Below are 26,961 nucleotides of genomic sequence, written 5' to 3'. Positions count from 1 at the left end.
ATGTAGTATATTTTTTAGATCCTCGCACGTCCATGTAAATTTTCAAGGTTGCGGGATTCGGGATATGGACCGATCACGATCATCCATACCTAAAAGGGACTTGTAGAACGAGTGGGAAATTGGGATCCATCTTAATACTGTGGAGCTGGACTTGCGCGAACGCTAAAAAACTTCTCCATATCCAATCCGAATATCCCGTATATCATTTTCATTTGGATTCTTCTATTCTCCTATCACTCTTTTTTTTCTTTTCTTTTTCCAACCACGCTCCTTTTTCCTTGTTTTGTTCTACTCTATCCCCCCTGATCTCAATCCTTACCTCCAAGATTTGGTCTTATCAGCTATCCCGCCCCACGTCTAGTCCGACGCAGTAAGGGGGGATTTTTATTTTTATTTTGCAAGGGCCCGCGGCGTGCGCGAAACCTCTATATTCTAGTGCAGTAGATCATGCGCGGTGACCTATCGATACCCTGCATATCTCGTTAATATCGGGGGAATCCTCAATAATCCCCCGCCCCTTGAACTATTGAAAAACACCATGCAGCTTAACGATAGCGCGACGGTCAAACCCGCCGAGTCGGCCCTGTTAAGCCGCCGCCGCCGTCGCAAGTCACTCCCTTCACGCGGCCAGGGAGGAACATCAGCCGATCCAACGTCGCCTGAGGTCATCTCATCGTTGATCTCGTCCCTCTCCACCATCTCCGTGCCCCTGAACTCGCATTTCGACAACGTGCCCCGGATCGACTCGAAGGACTCCTCCGATCCAGGATTGCCCGAGGTGCCACACACGGCACCGTGTTTCACTATCCCTCCGTCCCAGAATGGCTTGGGATTTGGAATGAGCTTCGGCACTCATCTCGAGGAACCAGAACCCGCGGACAGTCCATTCTTGCATCCAGATGATGCTGCACTGTCACCCGTCATTCGCATGGCCAGAGCGCCCCCGTCTCCGAAATCTCCCAAATCGCCTAGATTCAAGCCTTTTAGTAAACAAAACGACTCATCGGCCCGACCTGCATCGAGGGACTCGTATTCGTCGGTAAGGGTTCCAGAAGAAGGCCCTGTGTTCGGCACAATCAGTACGGAACCCGGTCCCCGCCTCTCAACCGCGGTTAGCGTCGCCTCTAATAGCTCGGGAGGTCGGACCAGAAGTCTGAAAGGCACATTTGGATTGCTCAGGAAATCATCATCCCGGGATTTATCTGGGGACAAGGACACTCCGCTCGAACGCCTGCGGAAGACGACCAGCCTCAACGACGGTTTGCGACACATGCCTCGCAGTCGCGCTAGTCTGCGTTCTTTGCATTCAATGGCGGATGTGGCCGAGGAGGGACCCAAAGACTCGAGTGATCGTCATGGGACGAGCACACCTCCCTCCAAAGAGCATCCCTCGGTTCAAAACACACCGGACAATCACAACAATCCCGGGGGAATAGGAAGCGGTAGGATTATTCCCACTCGCGATTCTTCCCTTCGACACCGACACAGTCAATCCTCAGGGAGACGAAGATCTGCTCGTCATAGTCGATACCCCTCTACTGCCAGCAAAGAGTCGACCGCGGACAATGGATTGCCAGGCACGAGTAATGACGCCGAGCAGGTGACCCGGAGGATTCAGGAGTTGAAAGACCAACAACAGAAAATCAAGACAGAGTTGGAAGTCGACGACAGCCCTGGGAAGTCCACAAGGACCTCGGTGAAGCAGTCAAAACCTCCCCGCAGCACTAGTCAAATTGATAAAAACCGGGGGACCCCGAACGGAACTCCGAACGGGTTAGCTAGAGTTGAACGTTCTGTCTTGAATGATAGCGCACCATCACCTTCCGTCATGACCGGTAAAAGTCGAACTGCAAAAACTGGAGGCCCATTGGCATCGAAGCCTACCAACTTTGCCCCTCAGATGCCGAAGTCACCGTCCGATAAGCTCGATCACGAAAAGTCACGATACAGGACATCTCTGGAGCCCGTTTCACCTACCCCAGGCCATCGTCGAACACCTTCAGGCCCAAGCATTACTGGTCGCACCTCGACCACTCACGATCGACCATCCAGTGCTGATTCAATTGATCTGGCCGTCGAAGACTACACCTTCTCTCCGAAGCTGACTCAGAAGGTAGTACATCCTGCCTCAGGTCGTATTATCGCATTCTCTGAGGTAGGCGACCCTAAAGGTCATGTCGTTCTGTGTTGTCTCGGCATGGGTCTCACCCGCTATCTTCCGGCATTCTATGATGAATTGGCTCGGACTCTCAACCTGAGACTGGTAACTCTGGACCGCCCTGGTGTTGGTGAGAGTGGGGCACATCAACTTGACGAACCGAGCAACCCCCTCAGCTGGCCTGGTAAGTTGTTTCAAAACTGCAACCACAGGTTCTTTGTATTAACGAAACATACAGATGACGTTGCTATTGTTTGTAACTATTTACGAGTCACTAAATTCTCCATTCTGGCCCACTCTGCCGGAGCAATCTATGCCCTGGCTACAGCTCTTCGAATCCCACAGCATATTCGCGGACGTATCCATCTTCTCGCCCCTTGGATTCCTCCTTCTCAACTCTCTAGCCTTGGCTCTCAAAAGGAACCGGCCCCAACTAACGCAGTACCTTACTCGCAACGCATCCTTCGTGCTCTCCCAACATCTCTCCTCAAGGTGGCCAACACCAGTTTTATGAGCGCCACTAGTGCAAGCATCACGACAAGTCTTCCCAAATCTCCCAAACGAGTCAAACGCAAGGCTGTTAAAGAAACACCGATCGCCGATACAGACTCTGTTGCGCAAGATATAGCCGAGGCTCAATCCCAGAAAGAGAACCCCGCGCCACTGGGTGGCGTGAAGCCATCCAATATTGCCCATGCCTCGTATAGAAAGAGTGACGCAACCATTGGGTCTCGTGCAAAGTCTCCCGAGGAGGAGCGTGAACGACAGCAAGACTATGATACACGGCTCACACACAGGATCTGGGAACTTGCCACCGCCAACGCCAACCCGGCGGTTGATCTTTTGATTTGTCTGGAACGCCGTCAAACCATCGGCTTCCGCTATGTTGACATTACCCGATCTGTGGTGATCCACCACGGCAGCAAGGATACCCGCGTGCCCGTGGAGAATGTCAATTGGCTGGGCAAGACCATGCGGCGCTGCGAGGTGCGGATTCTTGAAGGCGAGGGCCACGGTCTCATGGCCTCAGCCGGCGTGATGGGCAGTGTCCTCACGGAGATTGCCAAAGAGTGGGAAGACTGGACGACTATCGTTCAGGGCAAGCGTCGGGCAACTGCTCATACCAGCCGACCTGGTCTTTCCATCCACACCTGATGATCAATGAACAGGTTGGAGTTGAATTTTTTTGTGCTTCGCTGGTCTTACATGCCAACACTTTTTACCGCTTTGCGTTACGCTCTACGCATCGATTGGACCCGGTGGACCATCCGACCAATCCCTAATCCCCTTCATTTTATACCCCCAGCTGGCTCTGAGGATTTGTCCCTTGACATGCCTCTTACTCATTTTTATCCTCATCGCCTCTACACATACACATACAACATACCCCACCCCTAAACCTAATAGTGGCTGATGTACGCCCCGTCTATTGACTTCACATGTGGAGATGTTCTCCAGACCCAAAAGACCTGTGATTTAGCATAATACCCACGTCAGCTTTGTTAATTTAATACCCTTAAATCATCATCCAACCCCTGATCTCGTAGCTCCTGCCAAGCATCGCGCTCAGACCGAGTCCCGCATTCAGGGATGACTACTGTCACCCCTTTATGAGAAACAACCCCACTCCTCGCTGAGGCCCATTTTTGACACATTTCACACGACCTCATACTATTTCGGGCAGCATTTCAGGCCTTTCATTGATGTTTGGTCTGATCTCTTCTTGAATTTGTTCCTAATTCAATAGAGGGGCGAGATTACCACTGGAGCGGAACCCAGATCGGCGGATTACCTACTTCTTGGCGCGCGAACCCGCACCCGTCACGTCGTTCGTGTTCGGATCCATCGCACCTGGAACTTTTTTCCAACTTTCCTTCAATACAAGCTACCTTTTCTTCGATATCGATACCCACACACAAAGTATCGATCGAAGATGCCTTCTCCACGGCGCACAAGATTGCTGGTGATCGCGGTGATCGCGATCATCATCCTGACGTTCTATTACTCGGTATGTTAACACCCGGATCGTTCTAATCTTATGTCCGTGCGGCATCATTGCTAACTGGTCATTTGGAACACAGGGCGAAGGAAGCAGTATTCAAAACCAGAAGTTCTATAAATCAACTCTCGAAGCGTTGAGGGCGAAGGAGGATGCGAAACATGAGAAGGCCAAGGAAGCGGTCGCTAAACCTGTTGTTGCGCAGGCGGAAAGCGCAGAGAAGCCGGCTGTCCCTGTCGCGAACGTCGGTGACGATATGGAGGAGATTTCTATCGCTGGTCGGACGAAGATGACTGTCCCTAAGAAGGTCTCTCAGGACGCTTTGTCGACTGAGCGGGGATCGGGATTGGCATCGGGATCAGCGTCGGACTCTGAGTCTGATATCAAGAAGCCAGAGGAAGAAGAGCCAAAATTGGACCCGAAGACTGAGCTTAATGACATTCTGAAGAGGGCACCTAGTATGTTTAAACCAAAACCCGGTCTGCTACACGTTATCACTAAGATCCACGCGCTAACTCATCTCGTTTACCAGTTATCATCTTTTCGAAATCCTACTGCCCCTACAGTATGAAAGCCAAGCACATCCTATTAGACGGCTACACCATCTCGCCGGCGCCGTTCGTCGTGGAGCTCGACAAGCACCCAATTGGAAAGGAACTCCAGGCTCTCCTGAAAGAGACCACGGGCCGTGGCACTGTGCCAAATATCCTTGTCAATGGAAAGAGTATCGGCGGAGGCGATGATATTGCTGCTATGGATCAAAGCGATGATCTGGCGACGAGGTTGCGAGAGTATGGCGGCAAGTGGGTTGCCGATGTTTCGCGGGGTCCGCCGAAGCAGCACATGTAAGAGAATGGTTAATTTCCGGGGCGTATTAGATCATGGGTTGGCGTTGCTTTGAAATATTGTACTTGTATATAGTTGATGTTGCATTGGTGACCGGGTCTGGATACTCGGGTGGAATTGAGATAACTCTAGTATAGTGATACCTACTACGCAAGGGATTTACCCGATATGTTTTGATTGAATGTCTAATGAGTTAGGTGCCTAGTCATTGATACGAAACGGCCCGGGATCAGGTAATCTAGACTTCGGTCTGAATGTTCATGGCCCAGCGGCTCCACAGGTTGCAGTATAACCACCCATGCACAGACATTTAGACATTAAAAGTAATCTAATTGTCGGGAGACGATCGAGGGCAGGGTTCTGTGGAAAATCAAAAGAGAAGTATTTCGGCTTCACGAAGTTAAAGTGAAAACGTGCAGGGCAGCGTATTGATTGTCAAGCAACACAATTGATGGGAAATTCAAGACCGAATCCTCATGTGAACTGGTGAAAATATTAGATAAGCCGATAGCTACAGGTCATGTGAAGATAAGAGCATTGATGATGACTAAGTAGATAAGCAACCCTACGCTAAACCCGATCTGTGTTTAAGCGACGCACAACCCCGTGACATACAATTTCGCTCCACCAACAACTCCAACCCGAATTTTGATCCTCCCGACATCGACAATTCACCCCCTCGGCCAACACCACCCACGCAGTCAAGATGCGGTACATTCACTCCGAGGAACGGCTGCCCATTCCGGACAATGGTGAGCATGCGACTTTTTTCTTTTTCGAGGTTCAGGGAGGATTGTGATGTGGAGGAAAATGTGGGAGGCGGGCGCGATACCTATTCATGTCCAATGAGTAGGAGAATTGCTCGATCATGATCTACCATCTAAGGCAGATGCCCTGCAACAACTACGACACTGGAGGAAAATTTATCGATATTGTTTCGGGGCTTCAACACGCACCGAACGAAATCACATATGGAATTGCGCACATCGGGAAAAATTGGACCTTTGGCTGATACAAGTTTTCTCCTATAGTGAAGGTTCACATTCGTTCGCGCATTGTGACCGTTGAGGGTCCCCGTGGCAAGCTCGTCAAGGACCTCTCCCACATCGCCGTCACCTTCGGTCGCCCCGAGGCCAACGTGATCTCCATCGAGTTGCACCACGGTGTTCGCAAGGGTGTTGCTACCCTCCGTACCGTCCGCACCCTGATCAACAACCTGATCATCGGTGTCACCCGCGGTTTCCTCTACAAGATGCGTTACGTCTACGCCCATTTCCCCATCAACGTGAACATCGAGAAGAACCCCGAGACTGGCTGCAACGACATTGAGATCCGGTATGTTCCACCTTGATACCTCTTGTTACGAGAGGCCCGATCAAGAAAAATCAGAGAAGGATATGGGAACTGACCTTTTTTTTTTTTTTCAGTAACTTCCTCGGTGAGAAGTACGTTCGCCGCGTGGTTGCCCAGCCCGGTGTCGACATTGTCCCCTCCGCCAACGTCAAGGATGAGCTCCAGCTGTCCGGAAACTCCCTCGAGGCTGTTTCCCAGAGTGCTGCCGACATCCAGCAGATCTGCCGTGTCCGTAACAAGGATATCCGTAAGGTACGTGGCACTTACTCTCAACCTTTCATCCAAACTGCATATACTAATCGGATTATAGTTCTTGGACGGTCTGTACGTGTCTGAGCGGGGCAACATCATTGAGGAGTAAAGAATGACGCTTGATGGGTTCGGGTGTCCGGGAGAGCTTCTTTTTTCAATTTCGCCCTCTTGCATATAGGAAGCAAAAAGCGGAATGACAAAAATCAAACGACTTGCAAATTCATAATTTTCCATGTTATCGAATTATAGTAAATTCCTACCGGGCTGGTGTACCTTTACTTCGGATTGGATGGATGTAACATGGGTCTGGACTTTGTACCCACGATTATTCCTAGGACTTCGGTCCGATCAAGTCTTGGAGCCTCTTTCTCCCCGCAAGCATTCAATCTTGTCAGTCTAGCCCTTTTACGCCCAATTGTGGCTGTCTCAAAAATTATCGAATTATTTAAGTGCTTTTTCTTCCCCAGTTGTCTTTAGATGCGCGTGACGCCATAGCATGTGAAAGCCCCAGTTCCGCTGACCATCCCCCCATCAACGTGGACCTCCCCACCACACGACATGGGGTCCTGGTGGCTCAGCATGTGGAGTTTCATAACAGCGATATTCGGCGTGATGCTGGATGTTGCACAATTCTGGAAACATGTGAGTCGTCTGTCTATGTTAGCGCTGGGAAGATCAGCTGCTTCCCGAGCTCCAGCCGGAGTAGGCCTCGGACTGACAAAAAGTTCACAGAAGTTCCTGTCATGGTGGAACTCCAAGTCCACTCGGTCCCAACTTTTCTATACACTTGAAACAGCAACGAGTTACGAGCAGTGGGAAAGCGCGGCGTTTGACCTGGACGAGCTTCTGAATAAGGACCTTTGGTATGGAGGGCACATCTACAGCCCAGCTACATTCCCCGCTAATCTCCCGACCACAGGCGCCAAAACAATATCAGTAGACATTATGACCACCGATTAATTTTGGGCCGACTGGAAGCGTTGATGCTCGCGCGAGAAAGTGAGAATATTCAGACGCTAGTTAACCTCCTCCGATCCGGACTCGTGCGCAACCTGGGCAACATCACGTCTACGAGATTATTCACGCATGCGTACGCAGGCACGAAACTTTTGATCGATGACTATATCACGCAAGTTGCGCTGTCTATACAGTATGTTACCTCGCTCCAGCCGGTGCCTGGGCATGCCAATGGGTTCACGTCGCAGGCGAAGCTAGAGCTGCTGCATGATACGCGACAAGCCTTTGGACGTACGACTCTGCTGTTACAAGGTGGATCGGCGTTTGGACTTTGCCATTTAGGAGTTGTGAAGGCGCTGCATTTGCAAGGGCTTTTGCCTCGAATAATTACAGGTACCGCCACGGGCGCTATGATTGCAGCTTTGGTGGGCATTCACCCGGAGAGCGAGCTGCTTGAGTTACTGGAGGGAGAAACGATTGATATGTCTGCTTTCGATCGGCGGTGGAAAGGTCATACCAATGGTTCATCCGCTAACAAAGCCGAAGGTTGGCTCTGGACGTTCTTCCGGCGGCTGAAGCGATTCCTTCAAACGGGGCACTTATTTGATATGGAGCTGCTTGAAGAATGTGTGCGAGCCAATGTTGGAGATTTGACCTTTGAAGAGGCGTATGCTCGGTCGAAGCGCATTTTGAACATCACCGTGGCTACGGCAGGTAAGACGGGCACACCGAATCTGCTTAATTACCTGACCGCGCCGAATGTGGTAGGTCTTATAAACTTTCTTGAAACCCAAGTCTCTCATCTGACAGGCGAATAGTTGATCTGGTCTGCTGCTGCTGCCTCCAATGCTTCATCATTTTCTAGACGTTCTTCACCCGTGACAATTTACTGCAAAGATGAGACCGGATCCATCATGCCATGGCCGCATGCACAAGATGCTGTCTTTCAACCATGGCGACACGTTCACTACAATGAAGGCGAATCACCCCTTGCCCGAATTGCCGAGCTCTTCAACGTGAACCACTTCATCGTCTCCCAAGCTCGTCCATACTTAATCCCATTCCTACGATCCGAGCTCAACCTCCTCGACCGCCGCCAAACTGGTTGGAACAACCTTTCCCGATCACTTATGCGACTGATTCTAGTCGAGCTGCGCCACCGCCTTCGACAACTAGATTACCTTGGCCTTCTCCCAGGCTCAGTCAGTCGTCTCCTTATCGACGAAACCATCCCAGGCCCAAACCTGACTCTTGTGCCAGATCTGTCCTTTACAGATGTGGGCCGACTCTTCCAACAACCTACCCGAGCACAAGTCGCAGAATGGACTCTCAAAGGCGAGCGAGGCGTCTGGCCCGCTGTTAGTGCATTGAAGGTCCGTGAAGCTATCGAGATCGAGCTGGATAAGGGCTACCAGATCGTTCGTCGGCGGCGACCTAGTGATCAAGCTCTACCTCCACCGATACGCCCATCTCCTAATGAGGGTGTACCTCGTCGAAGACGCGTAGAGGGTGAAACCGAGTGCGATAACGGCCAACTTGTTGATGGACTATAAAATCAGCCAGGATGGAGTATATCTTGCCATTGCTAGTACGATGTGGTATGCAGGGTGATAAAATACAAGCACCACCAGGATTGGACAGTAGAATGGCCTACATCTAGCAATAGGACTTGAAATATGATTACACGAGATTGTGATAAGAAACAAAAGCAAGGAAGCAATGCATCTAACATCGCCTCAATCATCCAAAGCATCCGACGCAGGAGGCCCCTTGTAATCTATCAAGCCATCAGTATGTTTTGAATACAACCACACAAGATATGAATATGAACTCACGTTTCCTAGCATATACCACATACCAAACAGCAGATATAGCCATGAATCCCACAAAGACAACCGACGCATAATTCATCGAGATAGCCGTAACAGGTAAAGCTGTTGGCATACTGAACAAAACCAACTCAAAAGCAATCCAAGCCAACGCAAGGACATTGAAAAGTGTCCCGGCGATCATTCCACAGTTCCATGGCGCGTGACTGACTTCTTCACGGCGGTTTAACAAGCTCAGGAAAATAGGAATAGCATATGCAGCCGCTAAGGCGATGACACCCACAGAAACGAATGCAGTGAATGCGCTAGTACTGCCGAGATTGATGAGGCCGAGAAGCATTTGGATTACGGTTAGGAGGATAAGAGACCAAACGGGGACGCCGAGTTTCGGGTCGACGTGCGCCCATAGGCGGGAGAGTGGAAGGGCATTATCGCGTGCGACAGCCCAGGTGCAGCGGGAGGCGGCGACGGTGATACTGATTGAACAGAAGAGGGTGATTACTAGTACTAGGAAGACGAGGCCTAGACCACCGCCTGGTGAGCCCATAACCTGGTGTAAGATGTATGGGAGGGCTTGGGCGCCTGGGGAGTTTATGATGTCTTCTAGTGGGGGTAAAGTCACACAGAGGGGAATGATGAAGAAGAGGCCGGCGATGCCGCCGACGGGGACGCTAAGAGCGATGGCGCGAGGTACTTTGACGGCTGGGTGGGCGCATTCTTCGGCCATGGAGGAGATCATGCCGATGGCGGAGAAGGTGTAGGCTGGAGGTAGGAGACCGATGAAGAAGGTAAAATTGCCCCAGCCTGCGAAGCTCTTGTCGTAGTGTGATAGTGCCCATGAAGCGCTGTGTCGGCCTACGTCGGCCTTGACGGAGACTGCGATGAGGATGACTAGAATAGTGAGAGCGGTCCAGGTGGCGCATGCGATATCGACTTGAGGTAGGTAGCGATTAGCGAATGTGCAGATAATCAATGAGCCTAGGCAGATGGCATAGAATATCAATAGTAGCTGCCAGTCATTTGCACTCCAGTCAGGATGGTACATGGAGACTGTCGCGGAGAGCAAAGAAGCGAAACCGAAGTTGACCGACAAGGTGATTGTCCAATTACCAATGACCCAAATCCAGGCATTGATAAATGAGATCGTGGTTTTGGAGGACTTCGCAATCTGAAAGGACCAGTAGTATGGACCTGCAGAGGTAGGATACCGTGAGGCCAGTTCCGCCAGTGACATGGCAATGCACTGGTCAAGGACACAAACCACAATCCACCCAACGAAGATGGACAGTGGCCCACCACCGTAGATGGCACTGATAAAGGGGCTGCCCTCGCCATAGGGAATCGCTGCAATAGCCAGCGTCTGGAAGAGAAGTGTGACGACCGATCGATTCCGACGCATCTCCTGCTTGTATCCCAAGCCTTCAAGTTCCACCCGTTCATGCACACTGGCGATCTCGCCAGCTTCATGGTCACCATGACCATCGGATGGGAGGCCAACCTTCTCAGTAATTGGATCGGCCATCGTGAGGGTTGCGCAGCTCAGGGGCGCAGATCAATAGAATGGGGTTCGATGTAACTTATCGCAGCGACAGTCGTGACGTACTCCACAAACAAGGAGGTCCTAGGATTATAAGATTGAAGGAAAAGCAAAATAAAGGATTTGCATCCTACCCTGCAGTGAGATAGCCCCGTGCATTATATTGCATTTTATACAAATTGCGGAGAAAGCAGTGGTCGCACCGAGTGCGCCACCCACTGGAATGCAAACAAGCTGAACTTTACCTCCATCGGCTGATAAGCTGAGCTTCTCAAAATCTCTCCGCACTAGGATCCCGTATACAAATTGGGAGCCTTGGCGAGAGGGGGGTCAAGTGACTGGCGCGAGGTTTATTTCATCAGGGAAAGGCCCGGCACTTCTTATCACCCTTCTTTGTTTACAATCCGATGTGGCTGGGCCAGTCACACATGCTCAATGGGACCCGCCTCTTAAGCAATCAAGTCTGACCTAAAAATTAGTGGAGCTGTTGTGGATTATCCATGCGAGATAAGAACGGTGTTCCAGACCGCAAAGAGTAACGATATACGACGCATTAAGGAATCTTCATGGGGAAGCAGGTTGCTAGACCAGATCAGGCAGTTGTACGCGCCCGAGCTCGGATCAGTAAGCTTCTTGCATATACTACGCGGGAATTTCTCCAAGTCAAGCCAATAGAATATATATTTATTTTGGCAAGTATTGCTCGGATGTCACACGGATTCTAGGGTTCTTCCCATATATTCTACTCCTACCAATGATACGAGCGCAATTATCATCATAGTGAGCAATATACCTCAAAAGACGGCTTTCAACTCAAACTATTCTGTATTATTCAAGCTGTTGAGGAACAATCAGTAAGACCGACCAAGGAAGGCGCAGCTAATATTATGTCATTGTTCTCGAAAACTTCGCTAAGGCTACCTTCATTTCTTCAAATCTACCGATATGTCGCCTTAGCGGGAGAAGTGGATATACCCAATTCTACTCCGTATAAAACCATGACTTGGTCTAGAGGAACTGGAGTTCTAACATCCTCACAGATGTGGACCTGCTAATTAGAGCCCTATTCTTAGCTCCCGTCGCCATGTTTAGGGCTTATCTTGTGGACCCTTCACGATGGCTAGGAGCACGCTGGAACTTCAATTGACAGAGATATCTCTGGGTTTACTTATCGTTTGATGCTTGGCAAATTCTTGGTTTTACTATCCAATTGTTTAGATTTAGTGCTCCATATCTGCCAAACATCAACTCCCGGTCCTTAGTAAAAGATTGTAAACAATCCATGAATTCCCGCCACTGGTGGATTACATCATCTTCCAGTGGCTTCTCCACGCAATGCATAATTTAGTCTCGCCACGTGCATGGCAACGGTCCATGCAACCTGACTACAATGTCATTCAATACTATCTCCTTCGTCTCGGACCAGAGATCGGGAAGGTCACATCGTCCACGCCCAGTATCTGAGCGGAGACGTGAACAAAACCGAATAGCGCAAAAGAACTACCGTGAGCGCCTTCAATACGCTGATGTTTGCAGTTCTTAGTCTAACTAATGAAAAAGGGGATAAAAAGAGAAGCTACCTGAAGCAGCTTGAGAGTTTCGCCAAGTCAGCGATAACTGCTCCCACTCCACCGTTCTCGCACTGTGACGAATCCCAACATACTGGACAAACATGTGATCAGAGCGCCGGGGCTGAACAAAGTCTTGTTGACCACGATACGACTAAAAAAGGCTGTTTTGCTGAATCACCTTCATACCAGCGCCACCAATCTCAGAATGAAGCTGAAAATGAGGTGGACTTCTCTAACTATATTACGGGACTGACACCGCTTGACTCTACAGCAAATTTACCGCTCAGCGAATTGCAGAATGATGCTGTTCATTGGAATGATAATTTTGACGTCTTGCCGGCTTTTCCTGCTCTCGGATACGAACCTTACACTGCTTCAGTGCAACCGCAAAACACACTTCCAGATATGAGCGCATTCGAGGCTAGATTTTCGAGCGACCTCGAAATTAATGAGATCGACCAAGCCTCCTCCAACCCAAGCAAGTCAACCACTTTGCTGAGGTCTGAAGACTACATTAGGCAAAATTTCAGCCTTGAAGATATCCTGGCTGCCGGAATCCGCGCACTTTCCGAGGAAATTAGGCAACCCAATATAGAGGCACCATCAAATACTACATATCGAATGAACCGGGAAGAGGGTTCTGAGCAAACCCACCGTCTCTTCCCAGAAACCCGGTCGGAGCAACATCTTCCAGATCTACATATGAACACAATTCAACTTACTACAATGTCATTTGTCACGGCATGTTTCGTCAACGCGGGAATGCTCGGACTGTCGTCTGAAGCATTGTGCGACTTCGCAACACAGTCACCCTTTTACCAAACGACCAACACTGGAAAATTTTCCCATATAAAACCACTGCTTCAACCATATACCACTCAGCTGAATATTCCTCACCATCCATACCTCGACGTTTTACCTTTTCCTGCATTTCGGAATCGAGTCATCCGGCTTCTTCAAATGCAACCTCCACCATTTGATCCCGCTCAACTCTGCAATGATCTAAAAAATGATGGAATGATTTGCTGGGGCTCAACTAAGAGGGATAAGAGAGACTCAGTAGGCTCGGGAGTTCCTTGGGACATCCGAAGTTGGGAGAGACGAGATTGGTTTTTGAAGAAGTGGTGGATATTGTTCGATGGACCCGATGGCGAAATGTACCAGCATAGTCGATGGTGGTGCGAGTTGAGAGGTGAAAGCTCCTCATACCCGTGGTGAAAATATCACTGTAGTATTTCCAATTTCATTACAAGATAGACAAGCCGGATATGCCGGAATGATGGGGAATGATATTCATATTTTTGCTACCTATGCTGGTGGCAAAGCTTCAACCATCACACTAGACTGGCTTATTAGATGGCCATGGGTAATTATTGGTGTGCGCTCGCGTAAGCCACTATCCACATCCCTATATTAGGATGGCAAGGCAATTTTTCAGTTTGACTTTATCAGCTGGATTATTAGTACCTACATTATGCCTAGGAACCCATTTTAGGTATTGGTGCGTGCTCGCGTAAGCCACTATCCACATTCCCAGATTAGGTTCGCCAAGACTACGTAAACATACTAGATCTATCAATCCATGGTAGCCAACTATCCTGACTAGCGTTAATGGCTCAGAGTGATCAAATATGCTGACGCAATAAAAGGTCATACGAATGAGACTAGGCGGTATAAGTCAAGGTCCTAGAGCCTATTGTGAATGTCCGCCTCCAACTAGACTATCCCGAATTCATTGGTTATATCTTCTGTGTTCACTGCCAAAATAACATGATGCCTAAGCTACCTACTCGTCAACTTGGAAAAGATGGCCCCCTGGTCACAGCACTGGGATACGGCGCCATGGGTCTCTCAGCTTATTATGCACCCGCCGCACCCGACGAGGAACGCCTACAATTCCTGGACTATGTTTACAACAGCGGCATCCTCAGTTGGGACACCTCAGATGTGTACGGAGATAGTGAAGAGCTCCTCGGGAAATGGTTCAGCAGAACCGGGAAGCGGAACGAGATCTTCCTCGCGACAAAGGGCGGTGGTGGTTTGAATGACAAAGGCGAAGCCCTCATCCGGAGCGATCCTGAGTATATCAAAGGGGCTTGCGACAGAAGTCTCAAGAAGCTTGGTCTTGACTCTGTTGATCTATACTATATCCATCGCCTGGATAAAGTCACTTCCATTGAGCAAACTGTTGCTGCCATGGTGGAGCTCAAGAACGAGGGCAAAATCAAGTACTTGGGGCTGTCGGAATGCTCTGCAAGCACTTTACGTCGCGCGTAAGTGACCGCTACGAAGATTCACCGCACAAGAATCTCTCTTCTGACCATTGCGTGAATTTAGCTGTAAGGTTCACCACATTGCGGCCGTCCAGATCGAGTACAACCCCTTCAGCCTTGATATCGAGCAAAACGGTCTATTGAGTGCGTGTCGTGAGCTTGGTGTGGCAGTTGTCTGCTATGCACCTCTTGGACGGGGCTTCTTGACCGGACAGCTCAAGTCACCCGATGACTTCCCCGAAGGAGATATCCGCCGTTTCCTGCCGAGATTCTCCCCGGAAAACTTCCCTCGCAACCTCAAGATTGTACAGGCCTTGGAGGATATCGCCGAAGCTAAGGCAACTAATGTCAGCTCATTGGCTCTCGCCTGGCTTCTGGCTCAAGGAGATGATATTATTCCAATCCCTGGAACGACGAAGGCTAAGAACCTGGATACAAAGATACAGGCCTTGTCGATTACTCTGACCCCTGAGGAGAACACAAGAATTAGAGAACTTGTTGAATCTGCCGGTGTCTCAGGGGGTAGATATCACGCAGCGTAAGTGGTTATGACCTCGGATGTTCTTATTCGCGTGCTGACGTTCTTGCATCGGTAGTTGGGATGACTCGTTTGCTGATACACCTGAGCTGTGATATAGTGATATTAAGGATGCAGACTTTTAGTTGAGGATCATCAATTGGACATAATGCATTAAAATATTTTTTGAACTGCCTGCACCTTCTTAAATTGAAGTCAAATAGACTTAGTGATCATGTTGCCCTTGTGGACAGCCAGAATAATATTTGCGAAATTTTGATGTACACAATATCTTCTGTATATGCCCAGGGGCGAGGATGGGCAGCAAATACTTCAGTGACTCAAAAACATTCATGTGAATCCGTGTAGAGCTATGGACTGTTTACATCTAATGAACATTTTGAAAGACTTCTAGACAAATCAATGGTTTCTGTACTCGCAAAGGGGATAGAAGGATGAATGATAAGCCAGAGTAAGCAGACAATCAAGGCTGACGAGAGCATATCTTGGATCCACCGAATACGTGACTTCCACCTTTTCTCGTACTAGTAAAGTCAAACGATTGGTTTAAGTAAAAAGCTACGTGAGAATATATCTCTACACACTAGATTGATTTGATATGCCCCATTGGAGCTTCCACATTCGCATTCATAGGTGGAATAACATAAAGACGTGTGTGTTCACACAAATATTCTGTTTCTGGTCGCTGACAGTACTGCAGATATTTGTTCCACAATCAAAGTCAATTCAACTGAAGGATGGCCACTGTCGTAATTGCCGGAGGGGGAGGTGGCATTGGGCTCGAGATCGTCCGCGCGATCCTAGACACAAAGAAACACGATTTGATAGTTCTATCAAGATCGGAACAACCTTCTCTCACCACCCGAGGCGTCGAAGTCAAAATCGTCGATTACAAATCCGTTGAGCAACTGCAAAATGCCCTTGAGGGGGTACACACAGTGATAAGTTGTATTGCCGCCTATGGGGACGACTCGACAGCCGCCGAGTTATCCCTTTTAGAGGCAGCAAAGGTCGTGGGCGCGACTCGTTCTGTGCCCTCCGAATGGAACAGTGCTTGCAATGATATTGTGGACCTATACGCCGGAAAAGAACTCGTTTGGAAGGCTGTCCAATCCTCCGGGCTTCAGTATACTCGATTTGTCAACGGCCTCTGGATGAATGTGTGGGGACCCGGTTGTATCAGGGATGAAGATGAAGCACTCGGAGCTTATAAAGATCGTCCCGCTTTTGCTATCGATTTGAAAGCAGGTACAGCAATTATCCCTGGCGATATGTCGCAAAAAATTGTTGTCACGAGGACTCAGGATGTTGGTCGATTCGTGGCTGCCGCTCTGGACTTACCTACATGGGAGGGTGAGAGCAGAATTTCTGGTGATAGGCTGAGTCTTGGCGAATTTGTTCATTTGGCAAGAGATATTTGCGGAAAGGAAATTCGTACTACTCAGATGTCGGTCGAAGAGCTTGAAGTCATTCTATCAGGGAGCCTGGAGGTTGGCGAAAGATTCTACTATCAGTCACTTTTGGCAGTCGCTCTTGGTCGGATGAACTTTGAGCCTACGCTTAATGAGCTTTGTTCTGATATACAACCTGCATCTACTGCAGAGTTCCTCAGAAAGCATTGGATCATGGATTAGAATCGGACCAGGGAATTTTTCCAATAGAGTTCATTGAAGGCAGGAGTCAAGACAACATTTTCATGTCTGTCGTCTATGAATATCGAGGGGGATGCTCAAAGAAATATTGACATAAATCTCACGATTCGAAGATCATTGTGATGATACTTTGGAAAAGAGTCAAATCCAGGGGCGTAGTAGAATCCGTAAACAGGAATAGCATTACGTACTTTGAAACCTAGCAGTCTTGGTACCCTGAGGTGTGTAGTAGGAAAGCACCCCGATTAGTCCTAGTTCTTTTTTATGAAATTAAGAGCTCAAGACAACATTTAAAAGGGCAATAGCCTTACATTTAAGGTATCTCTATACAATAGCATGTGTATTTGCCTAAGAGAGAGTTTAAAGGTAAAATGTAGAGAAATCAATGCATCAGAAGCATAACCATGACATGAAGAGGTATCACAAAAAGCAACAGGGTAAGAGATAATTAAGTAATTAGATGCGCATTAGAATTAGCGGGCAGTCGAAGGACGTCCGGCTGCCTGTCCGGCTACCTCGTCTTGGACAGCATCATGGCGCACATCATGACGGGAGATACGAGAGCGAAGACTGTGGCGGGAAGAAGGAGGCTCCGCAGTGGCCGCCAGAGGGGGGACTAAGACTCAAGGTTAGAAGATGTTCATTGTGAAACAAAGCGAGGGGCGGAAAGGAAACTTACTGCTAAATCCATAGCCTTCGGTGGCTCCCTTCACGTCCTGGGGATCGATTTCCACGCGGATAGCGACATCCAAGCCTCCGTACATGGGACTGTTACAGGTAAATCCATCGGCGGCCGAGTGAGTCGTTCCAGCACCAACCTCACCCTTGTGAAGGGGCGCATGGCCGTCCTTGGGGAGGCGTTCAAGCTTGGCGCTCTCAACTTCCACGCCAGTGCCGTTGGCAGTGGGAGCGACCACCTCAGTCAGACAGGCATAGTTACGCGATGGCATAGTCACCTTGTTCCAGGTAGCACTCTTTTCCAGGCCACCGGGCTGCTTGTCAAACATAGGCATCAGAGTCTCGTCACAGGTACGGCCCAAATGATGTATTTTGTTGCGGCGGGCTAACAGGTTAGCCACGGCCTTGGGGGGTGGCTTGTTGGTAATGGCGCTACTGATGACATTGACAATGTAGCGGTGATCATTCTCGCCGGCCAAGTTCAACTTGGGGTTAGAGTAGAAGCGACCGATCGCAGCCAAGTGGACGTCACCACCGAGGACGGTTACTCGCACCGAATTGGCACGGGCAAGCTCCTGCAGACGCTCAATGAGCATCTTTCGCTCACGCTTGTGTTGGCGAGCAGTGTAGTGGTCATCCAGGTCATCCAGCAAGTCAACTTGTCCATCGAATTCATTGAACAGACCACCAGCCAGACCGAAACGCTTATTCAGGAGGCGAATCGGAGCAATGATGGGGGAAGTGAGGATGTTCTCAAGCCATGCCAGACGGGGGTATGCGATAGGGACACCCAATAGAACAATCAGATGTTTGATATCGCCATCTGCAGCAGCAATCTCCTGCTGCAACCGCCGAAAGATGAGGTCGTAGGTGTCCTCGTAGTTCACCTGATGACGGGTGCGCTCGGTCCGTGCATCCAGGCCAACGAAAGCAATGCGCTTTCCGAAACGCATGTACAAACTGCGACTGCGCTCCTCCACATAAGGACCGGGTCGCTTACCTATAATCCAGCTGTCATCCTCAGGCTGGCCCTCGAGCACAAAGGTATTCTCCAGCTGGCGCGGATCGACACCGGAAGTGCCGTTCACCGCGTGCATAGTCTGGGGTGCATCGGTGGTGAAAGTGGACTTGGGGGGAGCAATGTGATGCTGGAACAAGCAGTAGTATTTGAAGGCAACACCACCAATACCACGGAACACAGCGCACTTCATGAAATGATCAGTGTACGAACCGAAACCATCAATGATGTCATGGTCGTCCCAGATGTTGACTTGGGGAATGCGACCATTGGCAGCGCGGAAGGGCTCAGTGTTGTACCAGCGGACATAGTTGGCGTAGTAGTACTCATCGCATTCCGCGCGCATCTTCTCATTGAAATCATGATTATGGCGCTTGTGTGGGTTGTGAATGGAAGTCCACGCCTTTAGGGGACCATCCACACGAATACCGTCGTTGTAGATCTGGTCACCACCGCCCACCATGACATGGAAGGGCTTCTCCCCATGGACACGCAGGGCGTCATGCCACAGGTTGGGTCCCTTCCAGGCCTCCATGTCGGTACCAACAGAGAAGCCATTGCATGAGTGGAACATGATGCGCATAGACTGGTCCTCCGCAGGCACCACGAAGGTCCAGGGGCTGTTGACCTGCTCTCCAGACTCATTGAACAATCCAGGGATCTCATATTCCCAGCTCGCCTCGTAGGACTCGACCGGCACATCCAATGAGAACCGCCAGAATGCCTTGTGGAGATCTTGGTAGAGCTTGAGACCCTCAATAGTCTGATTTGTCGGGGACTGGTGCTGACCCTCGGACGAGTGAGGAGCCAGCTGGCGCAAGTGGAGCTGAGGCTGGTCCTGTCCCGGCTTCGTGACAATTAAGACACTTCCATGCCACGTCGGGGTGGACTTATAGTGCATGTTCTTCAGGTTGATCAGCGGGCCGGAGATCAGTTCGAAACGGCCATTGTCGCTGCGCATAACCGGCGCTGTCTCGCCATTGGTAGCCCCTGTGAGATTCAGTCAGTACCGTTCACTTTGCGCGCAGCTTCCGATGCGCTGGGCGCGCGTTCGCGGGTACTTGTTTTGATCCGAACCTACCATTAACGGGGAGCGTATATGAGTCTGCCATTGACTATGAATGCGATTCGCGGAAAACACCGAAATTTAACAGAGCTAAGGGGGTGAAGAGAAGAATGGAGCCGAGGAGTCGCACGGGGGAGGGGAGGCTTTTCAAGTGTCGCAATTGAAGGAAAGGAGAACCGAGGAATGTCAGATTAGGCAGAGAGACTTTTCGGGCTTGGCCAACTGTAGGGCTGCAGGGCTGAAAGTTTGTAAACGTAAGAAGCGCAAACGGACATACAGGAAATAACAATAAAAAAAAAAGCAAAGGAAGCGAGATTGGGGATGCAGATCGGTACCCAGTACCCGGGACTTGTAGAGATTAGCAGGGGTTTGTCACTAAATTGTCAAGTACCCACTACCTATGATCACCTCCACTCGGAACAGCTATCTCCAATCACTGTTGGATATTAGCAACTGCACTCATGACGCTGCCAAGACTCAGCGCGCAGCTCCCCGCGCATGGTGGACATTGCGGACCAATCGAACCCTCATGAGCCACGTCGCGCCACAGAAACCGGTTTCGCGGAGATTCTGATTGGCAACTAATAGTGGCGGTGCGAGATGGTGGCCTGTGAGCTGCAATTTTTTGGAGCTCCGATCCATGGATTGCATGGAGCCTTGCTTGGTACATATGTGCGAGTACGATCGGACTTTAAGTCGATCTCTTAAGGGACTACGTAGGCTGATGATAAGTCCTGCATGGCTACGTGGTCGGAACTAGTAAGTTTCATTGCGTTCATAGTACGGATTATCTCATTCCACAGTTTTCTTCTATACAGATCACAGATAATGAAAATAATAATAGCACATTACAGGCCCCACCCGCTCTATTGGCTTGGCAGGGATCCACTCCAGTTTCGAATCAGCCCAGATTGAAACCGATCCTAAGGGATCAGCGCAAAGACATACATCAACGCAAAGAATGCGTGAAGCATCTGTGTCTGAACAGTCTGCAACTGTTCCAATACCGGAGCCATATTCCGCAGAACAGTTGCAGTTCTTGGCCTCGCAAACAAGCTTGATATCACCGGAAGTGGCGGAGCAGACGGGATGCTTGGCACAGTGGAGGGCCGGTCGAATAACAAATCACACGAAGCCAACTGGCTCATTTTATCCATTTTCTTTTGTCGGTACTGCTGGAGTGTTAGTCCGTCCCGCACAGCGAACCAGGATTCCCACGAGGCCTTGGACAGGAGAGTCCGAAGGCACTCCTCGGAGTCTGCATGCTGGCTTCGAAATTCAGCGCTGTTGTCCTCCCACACTAAGTCGGCGTAGTCTTGGAGGAATTGCGCGAACTGGATAGTCACCACCAGGTCCATGCCGGTGGGGAGCTCGCGCTTGCTTTCGCGAAAATACCGGAGCATACCCACTCCACCGATCTCCAAGTGATTCTTCACGGTGTATTGGTACATCTCCAGAAAACGGTCAATGTGAATGTCAATAATTAGTTGGCCTTGGTGCCATACATAGCATAGGTCAGTCAGATCATCGGGGGCAGACTCGAAGAAATATCCCAGGAGATGCTGCCGCTGCAGGTCAAATCCCAGGACGAGTTTATGTTCAGTTAACGGGGCCAAAGTAGACAAAGGCATCATGGGCATATTCATAAAAGTAATAAGGTGGGGATATGTCGAGAAAGGGCGGGCGGATGCATTAATGTCAAGGAGTTCATCGAGACCAACGTTACGGAATCTCTCGCCCTCCTGAAGCATGCAACCGTCAAGTCGAGTGCGGCAATCCCTGCCTCGCTCAATGGCTGCTAGATATAAATGATGATCGATCAGTCCCCAAGGATGACGAGATGCCTCTTGCACTTTAGCTGCAAGACTCTTGTTTAGCACGGGAGCTGGGGGCTCAGGAAAGGCACAGCGAACCAGCGGCTGAACCTTGTTGTCCCAATTGATGCAAGGTTGCATGGCACGCGACATATTAGTGGAGGTAAGTGTTAGAGAAAATAGAAATGTTCACAGGAGTCAAGGGATTTTGCTTAATGGATTGAATAATAAATAATAGCACGTCCAACTTTGCCGGGAATATCCAGCTTATATGTTAAGGAGGTTGTCCGACAAGATAGATTCGAACAATGACTCGTCCCAAATTGCGATGAATGCCGGCTTTGTATAGAATAAGAGGTACCATACCAAAACAAAGATATCCTGGTGGCTTTGCATTGTCGAGGTCGAGGAAACAAGGAAGGTCGGTGCATAGAAAGAATAGAAGGTATTGTTCAAGAACACAAGAACAAAGACCTCTTTGAGAAGTCTTAGGTTCGAGTCTTTGTGCTCGTCTCTGTGCTGAAATAGGACAAGAGGTCATAAAGAAGGATAGGTTTAGACTGTATAAATGGCACAAAGACAGGAATTTATTTTTGGCCTTGAAGTCTCCGAGTCCTGATTTAGCACTTCTTCACGCTTTGGGCTTCCAGACTGGGCATAGTGCTGAATAGAGCCCTGCACCTTGGTCAACAGTGTCATTCTTGGTTATAGATCCCTCCGATCTTGAAGGGGAGGTAGGTTTGATCCATAGTAGTTTTTACTCCTTGATAATTTGACTGTTTCTTCAATTGAGATTCATGCACAGATAATGATCATCCAACCAGGATCCGCATCTTGTGCTTTGAACAGGCATCTATATGATGAACGACTTAAGTTAGTGATATACACTGTTAGAAGCCGAGCTATGTAAAAGCGGCGGTAGCTAAATCAAGCAGCCCCACCCGAAAGGAACCCGCGCTTCTTACATACTCAGAAGCTACTCAACCTTCACTTCCAACTTCAACACCTACCCGACCCAAACGGTTCAGCCAATCTAAAAACTACCAAAATGTCCGTTCAAACACAAGCCATAAATCCCGAAGACTTCGCCGAAGCTATCGCCGATCTTCCCCTCAGCGCAGTCTACAGCAAAGTCTCCGAGCTCCGCAACTCAATCGCACACCTGCACCGCTCCAACGAGGAGCTCAGGCTTTTCCTTGCAGAATCAAAAGACTCAGAAGAAGAAAAGAAGGAGCTAGAGGGATATGTTTTGGAGAATGAGGGGGTGATTACGTCGATGAATGAGCGTATTTCTTTGCTCAAGGTTGAGGTGGAAAGGCGAGGGCAGACTTGGATTGAGGAGAAGGGGGAGGAAAAAGATTTGAATGGGGAGGTGCAGGTATCTGAAGAGACGATTGCGCCGGTACCGAATGGGAGTGCTGGAGCTGGGCTTGGTGACCAGGGCTCGAATGCGAATGCGGGGCAGGAGGAGGGAGTTTATCTTTGATGAGATTGTTCCAACAATAACGATTATGACGCCCCGGTGATAATGCAGTTTGCCCACAATACAGCCATGGCGAAGGTGTTATCCGGAATTTTAAGACATGCGCATCCCATGCGCCTCTTGATCGGATCAGAGCGAGACGACACGACTTACGAAACAGCTGTACGCTCTACACTGGATTGAAGTTGAGATGCAGGAAACTCATATGTTCTACTGAATCTCCTATGTCAAGTTGTTCACCGCCGAGTATGCTGTGTAACCCAGAATAGCAGTCTAGATGACCTGCATCTGCAGGCTTCATGACAAAACAATCCACCTGGGCTAGCTGATGCAGGAACTGAAGATATGCAAGATCATCATAAAATTTTCACGCATGCTAAATGCTCAAAGTCCCAGATCTGGGTTGTATCATCGGAAGATTCTTTCCAATTTGCCATCCTGTCGCAAACAAAAAGAACACTAAAATAAACAGTGCAGTCCAACGCCTGGTTGAAGAACATGTTATGGTCGTCAAGTGTAGAAAAACAATGCAAAATGCGCGCTCTCGATTCATCTAGGTCGAGGCCTGAGCCCAGTGGCCGCCATTGAGTGCCTCCGGAGGCACCCGCTGCTGCTTAATGAAAAGGTCGATCAAGGGCTGCATAGGCTCCATCTCCTTGTCCGACACCAGCTGGTAGTACTTGGCCACGGTCACAAAGTGCACAAAGCACATGTTCAAGATGTCATGCTTGTTGATGTGCCAGAACGGGTTCAACCAGTGCGCATGGTACAGATGCGCGTAGCAGCGGAACATCTGCTTCATGATGCCCTGGCAGTCCTTGTAAAAGGTCTGGGGGAAACCGCTTGACTTGCCAATCCATTCTTCAGGGCCGTTGCCATTTGTCCCGGGGTTGGCACCTTCTGCGGTGGGGGTGGCTGAGGCGGTCGCTGCATCCCTGATGGAGGAGGTTTCGGGGGTACCGTTCACTTTCTCGGTGGGGAACATGACCGGGTCGTGGATCTTGCTGACAATCCACTTCTCAACGCGGTTGATGAACTTCGGGGCCGAGATCTTAGCGGCACGGCCATCCACGAGCCAGGTGTAGGTCAGTCTATAAGACGCGTATCAGTTCTGTCACCCCGGATTTCTTCACTACCCCGCAGTGTCCAACATACCGTCCAGCAGACATTGTCGGGCAGGTACCCTCATTGCAAATGGGCATTCCGTTCACACTGTTCACCTCCTGAATAACCTGGAGCATACCGTGGAGTAGGCGATATTGTTCAACAACTAGTAGGCCATCGCATCAGCACCCATTCGCGAGATTTCTTGGCCGTGGAAGTGCTTACTCTGGTGAGCTAGCCATTCGCCCAGCTCGACATTCTTAGGGCAAGCACATAGTGTCAAGAAGTTACCCCTGACGTTGAGCGGAGCGTACTTCTCCTGGAAGAAGTACTTAGGGGCATCGGGATCATTCGCGGCGAGGTTATCAATAGTTAAGCTGTTGGACAACGAAGGCGAGTTGGACATAGTGCCGGAACGAGGGTCTTGCGGTGCTTGCGCGGGATTCTTGGGGGGTTGGTTTTTGTTGTTTCCTCCCCTGCCGAACCCTTGGCGACTGCGAAAAGGAGCGTACATTAGCAATAGGCCCGGGGCTGGGTCGGCTGGTTGCCAGGGGGTAATGGAGGGGTCGATAAGGAAAATAAAAAAGGGGGATTAGAGGGAAGAGAAAGCATCCAAAAACGGGCCAATATCATCAATAAACTTTGGAAGAGGCGATCTGGAATGTGCCTGCTTTGTGATGTGGCGCCGTGACTTCAGTAGAGTGTATATGAGGGGGAACAAGAGTGGGAATCATTTCAAGGGGAACCCATATTTCCTGGACTTAAACCTCATCAACCATAGACTTACACGCTTTGGAAGAAAGTCGCCATTTTCGTAGACTTTGGTCGTGTCTTTATAAATTCGAATCCAATCAATTGCACACTGAGATACGATTGAAGGTCAAGAACGGTGAAAGATGCCCGAGTGAATCCCACGGGTCCCACTTGACTCCTTTGGGCCCGGCCGCGGATCATCGTGTTGATCCGTCCAGAGTCCGAGATACAGTGAATGATCTGGGAGTCGTCAAAAGTGATTGAGCTCCCGATCACCTTTTTTCCTTCCTCATTTCTCATTCCTTTTGTATATTACCCCTCTCAATAGCTCCTGATCTTTGCTTCTCTTAATTGGTACCGATTTTCTTCCCAAACATGTCCTCTTCTGACGAGGAAGCTGTCCGCCGCCCCGGCCGCAGCAACGGCGTGCAAAGTCCTGCTCACAGTGACGCTCATGACTCCGGTGATGAGAACAAGAGTCCCTACGGAGCAGGGAATGATAATCTGGATGAGGACGACGACGCGGATCTCTTCGGCTCGGATGGAGACGACAATGGAGCAGAGAATGAGTATGGAACATTCAGTCCCACAGAATGCGCAATTAAAACTAATTGCCAATTTTAGTCGGCCTCGCCGCACCTTGGAAGACGAACAACTAGATTCCGGCGACGACGAGAACCGCTATGATCGTCGCGAGGACCGCATGGATGAGGCTCCCGATGAGGATGATTACGCCGAGACAGTCAACATCATGGACGTGGGCCTTGCGCGGGCGCCAGTGCCAGCGACCAATGATGGAGAGGTACATTAAAATAAGGGATTGGTATCTGAGATCTATTTTATCTAACTCTGTTGACAGGTCTACACCATGCGAGTTCCGGATTTCCTCTCGACCGAGGCCGAAGAGTTCAACCCGGAAACCTACGTTGCGCCTCCTTATGCCACCGCTGCTACATCACTCTGCTGGCGCAAAGACCCCAAGGATGGATCTATGCTACAGTCAAACGCCCGCATTATCCGATGGGAAGATGGTTCCTTGACCCTTCAACTTGCCCACGCCCCTCTCGAGCAATACCGCATTGCATCCAAACCCCTCGCTCCCCTCAACAAATCCGGCGAGTATGATACCAAGCTGGACTCACATGTCTACCTTGGCGCAGCAGTGGAAACTGCTTCGCTCTTCCGATTGACTTCACACGTCACACACGGTCTCACAGTTCTACCCACAACAGTGGAGACAGACGACGCGGTCCTCAAACTTCAGGCATCGTTGGCCGCGGCCACTCGTGGTAACAAGAAGACTGCTGATGGCTCGGCACCTGTCATTGATACGATTGAGGATCCCGAGCTGGCCCAGCGAAAGGCCGAACATATGGAAAGAGAGGCTATGCGAGCTGAGCGTCGTCGCCAACAGATTGCGGATCGTGAAGCAGACCGTGGCCGCCGTGTCCCTACTTCCCGCTCCGGTCCAGGCGGCCTCAGCGTTGGTGGTCTTGAAGATGATGGCTTGGCTACACGAGCTCGTGCCAAGCCCCGCCGTCCTAATCGCCGCGGTGAGATCTATTCCGATGATGAAGAAGACTACGGTCGTGGTGCCCGTTCCCGTGAAGACGAGTATGATGAGGACGACGGGTTCCTGGTTGGCAGTGATGAAGAAATCGAAGAAGTTGACGATGAGGAGGAAGAGGAGTTGGAGGACGAGGATATGGACGCGGAGGGCGAGGTAGATGACGAGGTCGCCCCGGCCAAAGCTGCCCGCAAGACGGAGGCACCTCGTTCTGGAACACCTCCAGCTCGAAAGAAGAACCGATACGTTGTGGACGACGAGGATGAAGAGTGATCCCAGTCATCTTGTGCGCTTCTCATTTTATCTTTCCTCTTTTCATCTGGTTTTCACGGCCTTGGCGTCAATTTAAAGGTGTGGGCATATTGAGTCCATCCGGGCTTAGCTAGTTTAACGTATTTGTGATTTTCGATACCAAAAAATTATACATGTAATGAAATGATCGATGATTTCACTGATTTCAGGCTGTCTATGGAGTCTCATAATGTAGCGGATATTTTCAAAGTTGTTTCGATC

General features: G+C 49.9%; 13 protein-coding genes across 13 annotated transcripts; 9 read left to right on the top strand and 4 right to left on the bottom strand.

The window, feature by feature from the left end:
• Positions 1-538: 538 nt before the first annotated feature.
• On the top strand, positions 539-3,313 carry N7503_004826 (alpha/beta fold hydrolase; the record flags this gene model as incomplete). Its single annotated transcript, XM_057064373.1, has 2 exons — positions 539-2,342; positions 2,397-3,313. 2 exons carry the CDS (start codon positions 539-541, stop codon positions 3,311-3,313), a joined length of 2,721 nt encoding a protein of 906 aa, XP_056922116.1.
• A 778-nt stretch (positions 3,314-4,091) lies between these two features.
• On the top strand, positions 4,092-5,006 carry N7503_004825 (glutaredoxin; the record flags this gene model as incomplete). The annotated part of the gene is made up of 3 exons (XM_057064372.1): positions 4,092-4,166; positions 4,240-4,615; positions 4,690-5,006. 3 exons carry the CDS (start codon positions 4,092-4,094, stop codon positions 5,004-5,006), a joined length of 768 nt encoding a protein of 255 aa, XP_056922115.1.
• A 703-nt stretch (positions 5,007-5,709) lies between these two features.
• N7503_004824 (60S ribosomal protein uL6) lies at positions 5,710-6,717 on the top strand (the record flags this gene model as incomplete). Its single annotated transcript, XM_057064371.1, has 4 exons — positions 5,710-5,755; positions 6,035-6,338; positions 6,431-6,608; positions 6,667-6,717. The coding sequence occupies 4 exons, from the start codon at positions 5,710-5,712 to the stop codon at positions 6,715-6,717; spliced, it is 579 nt and encodes a 192-aa protein (XP_056922114.1).
• A 449-nt stretch (positions 6,718-7,166) lies between these two features.
• N7503_004823 (triacylglycerol lipase family protein) lies at positions 7,167-9,118 on the top strand (the record flags this gene model as incomplete). The annotated part of the gene is made up of 4 exons (XM_057064370.1): positions 7,167-7,250; positions 7,341-7,471; positions 7,528-8,329; positions 8,384-9,118. The coding sequence occupies 4 exons, from the start codon at positions 7,167-7,169 to the stop codon at positions 9,116-9,118; spliced, it is 1,752 nt and encodes a 583-aa protein (XP_056922113.1).
• Positions 9,119-9,301: 183 nt separating this feature from the next.
• On the bottom strand, positions 9,302-10,916 carry N7503_004822 (putative amino acid permease; the record flags this gene model as incomplete). The annotated part of the gene is made up of 2 exons (XM_057064369.1): positions 9,302-9,342; positions 9,401-10,916. The coding sequence occupies 2 exons, from the start codon at positions 10,914-10,916 to the stop codon at positions 9,302-9,304; spliced, it is 1,557 nt and encodes a 518-aa protein (XP_056922112.1).
• A 1,541-nt stretch (positions 10,917-12,457) lies between these two features.
• Positions 12,458-13,720, top strand: N7503_004821 (DUF3425 domain-containing protein; the record flags this gene model as incomplete). The annotated part of the gene is made up of 1 exon (XM_057064368.1): positions 12,458-13,720. One exon carries the CDS (start codon positions 12,458-12,460, stop codon positions 13,718-13,720), a length of 1,263 nt encoding a protein of 420 aa, XP_056922111.1.
• A 552-nt stretch (positions 13,721-14,272) lies between these two features.
• On the top strand, positions 14,273-15,408 carry N7503_004820 (uncharacterized protein; the record flags this gene model as incomplete). Its single annotated transcript, XM_057064367.1, has 3 exons — positions 14,273-14,775; positions 14,840-15,313; positions 15,372-15,408. 3 exons carry the CDS (start codon positions 14,273-14,275, stop codon positions 15,406-15,408), a joined length of 1,014 nt encoding a protein of 337 aa, XP_056922110.1.
• Positions 15,409-16,050: 642 nt separating this feature from the next.
• Positions 16,051-16,947, top strand: N7503_004819 (uncharacterized protein; the record flags this gene model as incomplete). Its single annotated transcript, XM_057064366.1, has 1 exon — positions 16,051-16,947. The coding sequence occupies one exon, from the start codon at positions 16,051-16,053 to the stop codon at positions 16,945-16,947; it is 897 nt and encodes a 298-aa protein (XP_056922109.1).
• A 491-nt stretch (positions 16,948-17,438) lies between these two features.
• On the bottom strand, positions 17,439-19,773 carry N7503_004818 (uncharacterized protein; the record flags this gene model as incomplete). The annotated part of the gene is made up of 3 exons (XM_057064365.1): positions 17,439-17,581; positions 17,645-19,651; positions 19,743-19,773. The coding sequence occupies 3 exons, from the start codon at positions 19,771-19,773 to the stop codon at positions 17,439-17,441; spliced, it is 2,181 nt and encodes a 726-aa protein (XP_056922108.1).
• An 877-nt stretch (positions 19,774-20,650) lies between these two features.
• On the bottom strand, positions 20,651-21,694 carry N7503_004817 (uncharacterized protein; the record flags this gene model as incomplete). The annotated part of the gene is made up of 1 exon (XM_057064364.1): positions 20,651-21,694. One exon carries the CDS (start codon positions 21,692-21,694, stop codon positions 20,651-20,653), a length of 1,044 nt encoding a protein of 347 aa, XP_056922107.1.
• An 895-nt stretch (positions 21,695-22,589) lies between these two features.
• Positions 22,590-23,027, top strand: N7503_004816 (uncharacterized protein; the record flags this gene model as incomplete). Its single annotated transcript, XM_057064363.1, has 1 exon — positions 22,590-23,027. One exon carries the CDS (start codon positions 22,590-22,592, stop codon positions 23,025-23,027), a length of 438 nt encoding a protein of 145 aa, XP_056922106.1.
• Positions 23,028-23,577: 550 nt separating this feature from the next.
• N7503_004815 (Mob1/phocein family protein) lies at positions 23,578-25,082 on the bottom strand (the record flags this gene model as incomplete). The annotated part of the gene is made up of 4 exons (XM_057064362.1): positions 23,578-24,115; positions 24,180-24,294; positions 24,354-24,622; positions 24,916-25,082. The coding sequence occupies 4 exons, from the start codon at positions 25,080-25,082 to the stop codon at positions 23,578-23,580; spliced, it is 1,089 nt and encodes a 362-aa protein (XP_056922105.1).
• Positions 25,083-25,256: 174 nt separating this feature from the next.
• N7503_004814 (Paf1-complex subunit LEO1) lies at positions 25,257-26,721 on the top strand (the record flags this gene model as incomplete). The annotated part of the gene is made up of 3 exons (XM_057064361.1): positions 25,257-25,450; positions 25,506-25,683; positions 25,741-26,721. The coding sequence occupies 3 exons, from the start codon at positions 25,257-25,259 to the stop codon at positions 26,719-26,721; spliced, it is 1,353 nt and encodes a 450-aa protein (XP_056922104.1).
• Between the last annotated feature and the right edge of the window lie 240 nt (positions 26,722-26,961).

The sequence above is a fragment of the Penicillium pulvis genome (assembly GCF_028828015.1).
Source record: "Penicillium pulvis strain IBT 33274 chromosome Unknown contig_23_segment0_segment0, whole genome shotgun sequence".
NCBI classification, from domain to species: Eukaryota; Fungi; Ascomycota; class Eurotiomycetes; order Eurotiales; family Aspergillaceae; genus Penicillium; species Penicillium pulvis.
This window is presented reverse-complemented; position numbering and strand designations above follow the sequence as displayed.